Genomic DNA, 11,134 nt, shown 5'->3' with positions numbered 1-11,134 from the left:
TTTTTTGTGTAAAAACTGTTACACATCTAAAAAAATTTACATATAATACATTATTAAATTATGACATAATTATAATATGTTACTTGATGGTTTAAATTGAAGTGAGACAGCGGGACATCGGGTGACATGTTTAGCAACACTTTATTCATCATAATGGGCCTTCACAGTGGAAAATAGATCTTTAATTGATGGAAATACTTACAAAAAGGCCACACGTTTGTCCACCATCTTTAAATATTACTCTAGGAATATTTACAGTCATATTACAGTGTATTCAAAATACTCTTTAGCGGCTTGCTCACCAACACACACACGTATGGCTGATTTTTGGTCCCCTGTTCCAGATCCAAAAACAACTCTTGAAGTTGCGTGTGCGCTTGAACCCCCCCCGACCCTTGACCCCTGACCGCCTTACCCTCTTTCTCAGGAAAAAAAAAAAGTACGATCTGCATCAAGGTAGTCTTGGACTTTAAATGACATTAAATAAATGTACACAAGTGCATCGGTGGTTAAGTGACTTGGATGGCGGCGGGGCTTTGGCGAACGGGCGAGCGACACTCGTGTTCCGTGGCAAACTTGAAGGTAAATGCGGGTAACTTGAACGGCCATGTCACTTCCTGAGCTGTTTGTCGCCGCCACAATCGTTCAATGACCACACACACACACACACACTGTTGGTCGCCCATTCTCGTTCGTTTGCTCTGGGCTTGCTCGTCAGTTCCTAAATCGGTCACTCGGTGTTTGATTGGTCATTGCTGACTCATTAGTTGCCTGTTGCTCGCCAATCGGGTCCTTTCATGCACACTTTCATGATCAATCTCCCCACTTCGGTGGCTCATCGGCAGCTCGCCGCCATCAGTCGGTCTTTGGTGGCGAATGACTTTCCCAACAGTTACGTCCTTGGACGACCATCGCTCCTTCGGTCTTTGGCTGCCTGCTGCCCACCCATTGGTCACCAAAGTCACCGAAAATGGTTGCCGGTGACTTAGTCATTGACTTGTCAAATCACCCGTTTAACTAGCTTACTGGTCGACCATCGCTCATTCAGTCTTTAGTTGCCGGTTGACCACCCATCAGTCAGCTGTCAGTCAACCATTGGTTACCCGGTCGGGGGCTTTTTGGTTGACCGTAAGTCCCGTATGAGATGCCAATTCGACAAATCGCAAGTCGGCCATTTGTGTCCAACTTATTGAATCACTCGCTCAGCAGTCAACCATAAGTGGCTAGACGGTCTACGATTCGCTCTGTTGCATTTTGGTTGCCTACTACTTTCTCCATGGTTGATCATGTGACACGCCCATTAGTTTGCCGAGTGACAACACGGATGAAAACCTCCAAGTGCAACCAAACAATGAGTGAAAAAGAGCAACAAGGGGCCCCTCATGAACACCCAGAACTGACAACATGGTGGAATCGGGGGTGGATCTCAGGTGACTGAGGATGGTTTCACAGAAACCGCAACCGCCGGTCTAAAAAGGTCTAAAAGTACGCAGCAAGTACTCAACGTCATCATGAGGGTCGAAACCAACAAATCCATCAGCGGTGTTGAGTGATACAGAAAAAAAGGATCCTCTGAGGAGCGAGAGACGTTCTCGTCTCTGCAAGATGAAGGCGGAGTTAGCGAGTTAAGTTCATTTGGGGAATGAGGAGGTCAGAGTGCGTCCACGTGGTTCATATTGTTCGATCTGTTGTGGATCTCCTCCAGGAAGTTTTCCAGCTGCTCAATGAGAACACGCTTCTTGAACCTTTTCAAAACATGACAACAAATAAGAAAAAGTAGCTAAAAGTAGCTGCTCTGGGAAAAAACCATGAACTCGTAAGAAGCCAGAGCCATTTGTGCTTGAAGGAAAGTGACGGGTGATATGCTACAGACCAACGCATCGCCGCACGTTCTTTTCTACGTTAGCGTTTTTCGATACGCGATGCGAGTGCATCGGCTCATTCACAAGGTATGGATGCAACTGACGGGTAAAATCTAGATTCATCGCAATGCGGTAAAATCCGATGCAAGCGCCGTTTTATTATTGTTCAACTTCACCCCATATGCTGTTATAAAGATTGTTCCCCAGGTGCCATGAATGCACCATCATTATTTGGCGTTTTGTATTGAATACGGACGGAAGCCGTGAGGCACATACAACTACTAGTGAAACCGCATGGACGTTCATAGCAAGCAGCAGCGAGGAAGTTTCTATATTTAATATTTAACCCCCCCGCAACGTTTAAATGGTATGTTTGGAAACACGACGGATTCTCAAAGAACGACGGAAAGCTCTATAAAACATCAGTCATTTGTAAAGAATGCCGCATTAAGAAGCCGTACAACAGCAACACGACAAACATGGAGGCCCCCTTAAAAAGGGGACACCACAACACGACCCCCCATCATGTTGAATTGCATCATATCGCAAGAAATTGCACCATATCATATCGGATTGCATTGATTTGAACTAAATGATTATCGCATCATATCGCCAGAATATTCCATGTATGGTTAAAGTATGGTATCGCTGGCAGTGCATCGAGACGTGTATAGAATCGCCCTCAGTGCTGAGATCCCCCCCCCACCCTAGTTCAGGTTGTAGAGGACATTTAAAAGCGTCCCAGCTTCTTACGGGTTGGTATAGAAACGTACCTGGCTGCCTCCTTGATGATGTTTTGGAGGAAGATGAGCCGAGTGTCCAGTGTGCCTTGGATCTGCTTCAGGAAGTAGAAGATCTTCTCGTAGTCTAAAAAGTAAAAACAATGAGCAGAAGAACCACTAGAGGGCAGAATGAGTACTCGGTGTCTAGATATTTGGTAGAACCGCGTTACCGCGTAACAGGTCGTTTGTTACTCACGTCTGCCAGGTTTCCTGATCTCCCTGGTGATGAGCGTCCTCAGCTCGTTGTTGACCTTGGTGGTCTCGGTATGGATGTGTTTCTTCAGGGCAGCGGGAGACAGGTACCGGGGCGCTTGATCGTCCACCAGAATCACCTCGGCTCCCTCTTCCTCCTCACCCTCCCGCCTCTGACCGTTCTCGTCCTCGTCCCCGTCCTGGTGGTGGTCTGCCGACGAGTGGTTCTCCTGAGGGTCGGCGGGTCCTGAGGGTTCCGACTCGTAGTCTGAACTTCTTTCTGGGCTGCAGTGGTTCTGATGGAGGTGGTTGATGATCAGGTCTGGTTCCACTTCTCCGTCGCTCACGTCCATGTCTGAAAGGGATTGTAGTGGTGTGTTTAAGTCCAGTCAGGACAAAAAAGGCTTGGATTTCATCAGTGATCTCACCTGATGCGGGTCGAGGGCTGGCAGGGGGGGTGACAGGGGGCGTGTAGCCACGGCCGAGGCGCAGCAGCGGTGACATGCAACGCCTCCTCTTGGGGCCCCCGCCCGTCATGTTGTTGTCTGAAGGCCTCTTGCCTTTGTTCTGGGGGCTCGTCACAAATTCATCTGCCTCGTCGATCATCATGCCCTGAGTGGGGGAGAGAAGACGTCTTAGAATCTTTACAAAAGGTTCGATTTCTGAGCGACAACGATGGGACACCTTCTTGTCCAGCTTGAAGGGGTTGCCGAAAGTGTGCAGGCGTTTGGGCTGCTCAGGGTCGGCGTCTCTGAGGGGCTGAGGGGCAGCTTTGAGGAAGTCCTGGTAGTTCCCCATCTGGGCGATGGGAACGCTGTGGAGCTGATCTGTTGAGCGAGGAGGACATTTAGATGAGGAATGCCCATGCTTGATACGGACACGGATAAAATCTAGAGTATTGGATGGGACCATTCCTAATTTAAAAGCCAACTATCATCACACAGAGCTAATCATCCTACCCGAGTCTTGCCCACGCAGGGTGCAGACGCTGGTGTTGAGAAGGTTTCTCCTCATGCGGCTCAGCTGGTCCAGCAGGTGACTGCGGGGGATGTCGTAGGGGTTCCGGAAGCTCTGAGGTTTCAGATCCTGGAGGAGGAGGAGGAAGCCAAACAGGAGTAAAGCTGTGAAGCTGCGTGACTAACGTTTCGGATGTGACATCAACCTTGTTGAGCAACGCCAGGTGAAATCCTTGGAACTCCTTGGGGTTGAGCTCCAGAGGAAGCACGGGGGCGTCGCTAGAGAGGCTCTGCAGCTGCTGGATGAAGTCTCGGCGCTGGGCCAGAGAGATGCCGCCACCTCGCCAGCGGACCTTGATCCCAGATTCAGTCGGCGGCTTCTTTCCGATGGAGGCGATCAGGCGGTCGTACTCCATTTTGGTCTGTGGGCAATCAAAGTGGTGTGAGAGCGTGAAAAGACACGAGTCACAGGGCGCGGCGGCGTCTGACCTGCTGGCTGAGCTTCTTCAGGTAGGAGACCACGCTGTAGCTCAGGCCGTACTCCATGTTGTCTGCCAGCAGGTTGGGCGCTCCCATGATCCTTAGCGCCTTCCTCAGGGACTACGGAAAAGATCAACGCTCATCGTAAGACCCCACAATACACCAACGCTTAGCATCATACTGCGAGCACTGACCCCGATGTAGTATGGGGGCATGGTCTTCAGGTAGTTCTCAAAGGACTGCCGCCACTTGATGGTGGGCTTGAACTTGTGTACTTTGATGAGGTCGTCTGGAGGAAACATCACAAACAACATTTGGTTTCAGTGTCCAATCAATAGAATGCAAAAGTGTCTTCAAACTTGAGAAGAGAAGGACGTCAGTCAAACGTTTGGAGACACTTTTGCACTCTAGCATCCATTATTAGTATTATTAGTATCCATAATTGTCAAGCTCTGAAGAGCATGTATGTGAGGTGTAGAAGAATCGTACCCAGGAGAGGCAGGAGCACGGGGTAGTTGTAGGGCATCACAAACAGGTTGACACAATTGAGAGCTGTGCTGGCCTTCAGGTAGCCAAAAGGTTGGCCCAGGTCACTGTACTTGGCACTGTTACACACAAACACCTGGGGGGAGGGGGGGGGCACCATGACATGAACGACCGTTAATGACCAGCAGGTCAGAACTGTGACTAAGCTGAAACGGTGCCAATGCTCTTTGGACATCTCACAGTGAATGGAACGTGTTCCTCTGCTGACATTTGGAAAAACAATCCCGCGTGCTTGTTCCGGGTCTTACCTGCCAGCAGGTGTGTGGAGACTTCCTCTCCAGAATGTACTGCGTGAGCGGCGAGGGCTCCAGCTCGTACTTGTCGAAGGGCACCTTGTCAATCACCATAGGCTCGGCGTCCAGGCAGGAGAAGCGTACGTGGGGGTGGGCCGAGCGGGGCGGCTTAAGAGAAAGGACAACGTAATTATGTCAGTAAATAAAGATTGTTATAGACCACCATGAAATAGAAGGTTTTCTCACCAGGGTGGGGGAGTTCTGGTCTGGCCAGAAGGCCTCAGGGATGGGCCAGTGGCCAATGGGAACGCCGGTTTTGGGATTGGGACGAACATAGATGAGCTTGTGGCAGCAGTGCCAAGGCTGAGGGCCGGACTTGAGCGACTCGGCTGGAGCATCTGAATGACACAATGAGACGAGAAGTTTTTTTTTTTATGACAGTGTGAAAAGACTCCAACGGGACCTACCTTCCAGTGGGGGAGGGTCTGGCCCCGTCTTCTCAAAGTTGATGACCACGCCGCTCTGGATCTTCTGAACCAGGGACTCCAGACACTGATTCAACATGCGCTGCGAGAACACGCTGTATGAACGTCCTGCAAAACAACAACAAAACCCCCACACTGAGAGCTGTACTCACTGAGAAATACCACTCAGCGCTGATCTGAGGTCAGCTGATGAAGGAACAGGAAGCCACTGGGCCTACCAGCACCCCTGCAGGGTGTTAATAATCCCATCATTACCCTGTTGCCTTTCATACATTTGAGCTGTGAGATTTTTTTTATTGTAAAAGATGAGCCTTGGCACTGTTTTGAGCCAAGGCTGGATTCTTTTATTCGCTTTTGATGACCTCCGCCACCCCCTCCCCCCTCTAGCGACAGTGTCACACAGCCACTCCATCAGTGGCTCTGACAGGTGTGGACGTAACATCGCAACATCGGCCATCAGCAGTGATTTAGACAGGCAGCATATGCGGCCAGAGGCCTCCATCCTCCATCAGCGTCCTTCCAGATTGCTGCCATGTCAGTTAAGTGCTTTCTTGACAAGCGGTCTGGGAAAGTGACTTCAATCCGTGTGACTTGTCACGTTCATATCATTACAACAAACTTCTCTCGCCGTTTGAGTTGAATGCAGCCAGCGGGTGCAACAGTTGGGGTGCAGCCACAAAATGACAACATCGACTGCAAACTGCAGAAATGGCACATGAAAGCTTAAGACTCGGCAATCTGAGCATCCCTAATCGGAAACAGCGTCAAGTCAAATGATTGCGGTGAATAGAGGACTTCCTGCAACCGCCACTAAATGTGTTAATCCTGTCAATAAACGGCAACAGGTAACCTACCTCCAGTGACCTCACACATGGGCGTGATGGGCGAGTCGTCGGACGGGACGCCCCCGATGGGATCAGGCTCCACCGACGCGTGGCCAGGGATCCGCAGCACGAGAGCGAACAGACGCTGATCCCAGCGGAACGGCTCCTTGGTCAGCTCGCTGCCTGGCAGGGGGGTGGTCAGGGGGAGATGGAGCTGGAGAAAGGGGGGGTACATATGGATGGGTCAATGAATCATTCATTGCCAGTGGGGGTGTAACCACACAGTAGGTGTATTTCCCAGGGCAGGAAGTGGTGGTTGTGTCACAAGTCTACTCTGGAAAAAAAAAATAGCCCCGAATTTGGCTTGAGGAGGTCATGGCTAGAGATGGTACCAAGGGGACGGCAGAGGCTGAAACCATTTCCTCGTACCATAACATAACTATACACTTTATTCATTATAAAATAAATAAAATCTATTCATTAAAGCCTTCATTGTGAAGTCTATGACATAATAGTTGCTTGTGTGAGCTAAGTAGTAGACACGGTGGCTGACCTCGTCTTGGACCCCCCCGCTGCTGGTCAACTTGTTGCCGTCGGTGATGGCGATGATGATGGCGGGCTCGAGAAAGAAGGGGTTCCTTCCCTACAAAAGGAGACAACATTGTCGTATGAAGCCACACAATTCAGTTTTTTCCCACAGGACTGCAATCTATTTGTGGTGTGGGTTGAGGGGGGGTGGGCTGGGACGGCGTCATTGTTTTTGCATAACTGGCCGTGACATATGTGCGTGTAGTCGTCGAAATAGAAATGTACCTCCTATTGCTTCTTTTTCTGTTTTTCTTTTGGGTTACAAAATAATAATAAATGCTTTTATGTCCAACTCCACAAAAGTACTATATTAGATGTGAAAAAGTTTTTTTAAGAGTACCTAGAGGGGTGTGAATGTTTCATAAAAATAGCGACAAATGCTGCCAAGGTGCCAACACTGATCCCTCTTGCCACGTTGTCTTATTCTCTGGCAACTAGCTGCCTATATGAGGTATGCTAGCAAGGGAAATGATCAACAACAACCAATATGTGTGTGGCCAGCCACTGCAAATAAATTGCATGTATGTGGAAAATTGGGGAGGGGGAAGATTTTTTTCCCAAAACATTCCATGAAGACTAGCCTGGCCCAACATGAGCAGTGTGGCCTCTGCCTGCAATATGATAATGCAAACAAAGTCTTGCACGTATCCATGACAACCGTTACTTCCTTGAGTCCAAATCCCTCTTTTAGAATCAGAGTATTGTGTTACACTTGTGATACTCAAAGCTGCGTTTTGCTCTTGCTAATGTCCTTAAAGTGGCTAATACAACAAATACTTCTTCCTAATGATGGGAATGACTTCTTTTAATGAAGAGTGAGGATTAATCCCCTCCATCCTTCACAGCCTCTCTCAGGGGAAGAGTCCTTACCGATGCCTGGCAACCTGGGTGACTCTTTGCTGTAGTAGAGGGTGGCTTTTAAACATTTTAATTAAAAAAAAATCTAACAAATCAAGTGGACAGCAGGCCGCACCTCTATTTAATAACCTCTAACGTTAATCTCAATCTTTATATTTGACGTTTGCCTGATAATCCCACAAGTACAGATTGATCAAAGGCTGTTACTATTACCCTTTTATGCAGTGCATAAACAATCTGGACTGTTATGGAGGTTGTGCACCTTACAAACATCCCCAATCAAACAGCCACAGCGACATGTACAGTATATCAGGGAAGTTGGGTTACATATACATGCATGTGATAATTACAATTTACAAATGATAACCAAAATCACTTAAGCAATGGCATTCTACTGCCATAAAATGTGACTTTTGTTGTCATAATTTTTGTTGCACCGGGCATAATAACCACAAGGATGGTCTAACACTATTATTCAAAATATACATCTTAAAAATGGCCTCACATTACAGATTTCTTTGCGTCCAATAACAAAAATTACTATATTTACTACAGTGCAATGGTCTGTCTATGCCTCAAACTCACCATTGTTTGTACTACATTCAGAGACACAAGTAGGATGGGTGACAGTAGAGGATTTTCTACCCTACAGCAGTTAGTTGAGGTTTACCTCCATGTATGCATACTTTTATTTGGATTTCACTTTTCATAATTTGGTTTTACAGTACGTCTAGACTGCAATGACAATAACGCTTTGCACAAGCGCAAATCTTTCTTACAGTGGCTAACAAGCTTAACACAACATTTTTAAACATGGGAGCATTAAGCTAGTCGCTGTGGTAGAATCCAGTATAATAGTCATGCTCTAATTTTGAATCTTATTTTGCACTGAACATGCAGTCGTGTTTTAATGCTGTATGACTTGACAGCAGTTCACACTGATGACGTTTTTTTTTTTTTTTTTTTTAAACAAATGATCCCTTTGGAGCTCCCATTTTATGATATGGAAAAAAACGGTGGACCAGGACTTGATCCACATAGAAAGACTAGCATTCCTGTTCCTGTCTACGTAGTACATTTTAAACTACATATGGCAAAGAAACGCAAAATAAAGAGGCCCTCGCACACTTCATTTTTTTCAGTGTGCGTGGACACGACAGGGTTAAATATGTACTAGTGGGGGTGAGATGTAATTTAAAAGTTAAACATGTATAGCCTGAGTGTGCTTGGGAGGGTTTTGTCACAGTATGAAGGTGGTTGATGCTTGGAGGACTGTTGGGAGAGGGGTGGAGAAGTGGTGGGGGGGTGGGACGGGGGTTATTTGTGGGCCACCTGGTCAGTCTGACACGCCGATCTGGCTCTTGAGCACCACCTACCTGTCCATAGTTGTCTATGCCGGTCACTAATCTATTGAGATTGAGCAAGTCAAAGGCGGTCCTCAGTGATTGGCCGATGGTGGTGAGTCCGGTGGCCTGCAGGTTCCTCAGCTCCGTCATGAACGTGGCGTGACTCTCCTTCCATCCCGCCTTGAAGAAGGAAGCACACACACGCATGCACACACACACGCACGCACACACAATGGAACACTGTTTTAGGAGGCAAGTCAAAGGTTAACTTTCTTTATAATGCTCTGATAAACATCTACATGTACATGGGTGCTTCTTTTAGTTTTTAGCTTTGGGCTAGATAAACTCAAGATTTTTCATTATACTAATTTAATCCTTGTGGGAAAATTCACTTCAATTAAATTCAGTTTTCTGCACTATATTTCCATATTATATTATTACAATATAGTCACTTTATTTTAGCTTTAGTGTCCTAATGGAGGAGCAATTCCTCAATGTTTCCACTTGTATCAATATTATAATTCCTGGTGAACAACAAACAAAAATTAATGACATTTAGACATGTGCAGGGTCAAATATGGATAAATTTGGCCTTGGTAATTCTGATCAAAATGTTAAAATGCTGGCTCCATAATGCACATTACAGGTAGGTGGATTGATTGTAATTATCAATACCAAAGGTGTTTTCAGCATTAGATCAACACTACTGTATGTAATGAGGTTGATATTTATCAGTTCTCTTATACTTTTTTTCCACAAATGTCGCTTTTTGTTGCTGCGATCATATTTTTTAATGTTGATATTGTGTATTTATTTCCTTGGTATCTGATCCATACCAGAATGTGCCATATCACCCACCCCTACTGTCTACAAAAAACTGCACCCTGGAAAGCGAGCTGGTGTCACTTGCTTATGTGTAAACACAAAAACCGGAGTGAAGCCGGATCAAAGTGTGCTAGTAGTGTCATTGTGTGCACCCCCCCCCCCCCCCCTTCCACCCCCCCAAGAGAGGATGTGTCAGTATAAATAACTCCCAGAGTTCCTCGCTGCTCGCACTCCAACAAAATGTCGGCCATGTTTTAAAGGGGGTACGAGAGCTCCTCCTGAGGACTCTGCTTCACGCCACAACGTGGAGGGACAATGATAAAGACTTGGACATGAGCCGAAAGCAAACTCTACCTTGATCCCGAACGGAATGTCTTCCAAATTGACCAACATGTACCGGTCCCCTCGGCTGGCCGGATCTCTCCCTCGGAGCTGTGGAGATAGTACAGAATGGTTTAGAGACGGAGGGAGAGGTTGTTGTGTTTTTGACAGCTTCAGATATTAACAATGAGGACAGAAAAGGAATAAAAAAGACCATCCGAGCCGAGCGGGATCCACCACCATGACAGTGTCCCGTCCGCGGGTTTACAGTACCTTCATAAAAGTCTCAACAGCGCCTTTTGCTATGTCCAGATAGGTAGTGCCCAGATGGCTGCGCTGGTTCATGGACGCGGACGTGTCTACCAGAAAAAGTAAAACGGGCATTGTGGTGCTAACAAGACGTTCTGCATGGACTTGGTGTCAGTGGAAACGGTCAAAAAAAAATCTTTTGTTCTCCTGCCGCCTGTGTCACCTCGGCTAGCTAGTTAGCCAGCTAGCTGGCCAGCTAGCCGGCTAACTGTCTGTCTCGCACATTCTTTCAAAAAAAAGTGTAAGAATAGTGAGTGGCGAGGCCCCTGCTGGCCAAACTACACTAAAGAGCTCACAGCCTAAGGGCGGCTCATGGATTGACGAGGGTTTTTAGGTAATGCTTTCAATATTGAGTAAATAGTCCTAAGTTTCATAGCAACAAAGTTCCCCCTCACAGTGACTGCCTGCTTCTCCCTACACTGACTGAGCTCAGCAGCCGCCGATAGTTTTACTGGCAGCCCAGCGCCTGGCCACGCCTCCTCAGCGCCCTTTCAACGTCACGTGTTTACAGCGCCGTGTCGCAACTG

At 47.3% G+C, this 11,134-nt stretch overlaps 1 protein-coding gene across 1 annotated transcript; it reads right to left on the bottom strand.

The window, feature by feature from the left end:
• Window positions 1–129: 129 nt before the first annotated feature.
• On the bottom strand, window positions 130–11,054 carry ints6 (integrator complex subunit 6). The gene is made up of 18 exons (XM_058082917.1): window positions 10,572–11,054; window positions 10,332–10,409; window positions 9,183–9,332; window positions 6,914–7,003; window positions 6,391–6,574; window positions 5,519–5,644; window positions 5,298–5,449; window positions 5,067–5,219; window positions 4,762–4,894; window positions 4,467–4,561; window positions 4,282–4,392; window positions 3,999–4,214; window positions 3,796–3,922; window positions 3,521–3,663; window positions 3,265–3,448; window positions 2,841–3,191; window positions 2,636–2,729; window positions 130–1,745 (listed from the first exon to the last, which is right to left on the bottom strand). Exons 1-18 carry the CDS (start codon window positions 10,680–10,682, stop codon window positions 1,652–1,654), a joined length of 2,592 nt encoding a protein of 863 aa, XP_057938900.1. The 5' UTR covers window positions 10,683–11,054; the 3' UTR covers window positions 130–1,651.
• Between the last annotated feature and the right edge of the window lie 80 nt (window positions 11,055–11,134).

Source organism: Doryrhamphus excisus, chromosome 9 (genome assembly GCF_030265055.1).
Source record: "Doryrhamphus excisus isolate RoL2022-K1 chromosome 9, RoL_Dexc_1.0, whole genome shotgun sequence".
Classification (NCBI taxonomy): Eukaryota; Metazoa; Chordata; class Actinopteri; order Syngnathiformes; family Syngnathidae; genus Doryrhamphus; species Doryrhamphus excisus.
The sequence above is the reverse complement of the archived record's forward strand: the minus strand, read 5'-3'. Positions and strand labels throughout refer to the sequence as shown.

Coding starts and splice junctions, on each gene's coding strand:
- ints6 (XM_058082917.1), bottom strand. CDS start 10,682: ATGCCCGTTTTACTTTTTCTGGTAGACACGTCCGCGTCCATGAACCAG. Junction 4,393..4,466: donor TGCCCCCATACTACATCGGG/GTCAGTGCTCGC, acceptor TCTTTTCCGTAG/TCCCTGAGGAAGGCGCTAAG. Junction 2,730..2,840: donor GATCAGGAAACCTGGCAGAC/GTGAGTAACAAA, acceptor TTTACTTTTTAG/ACTACGAGAAGATCTTCTAC.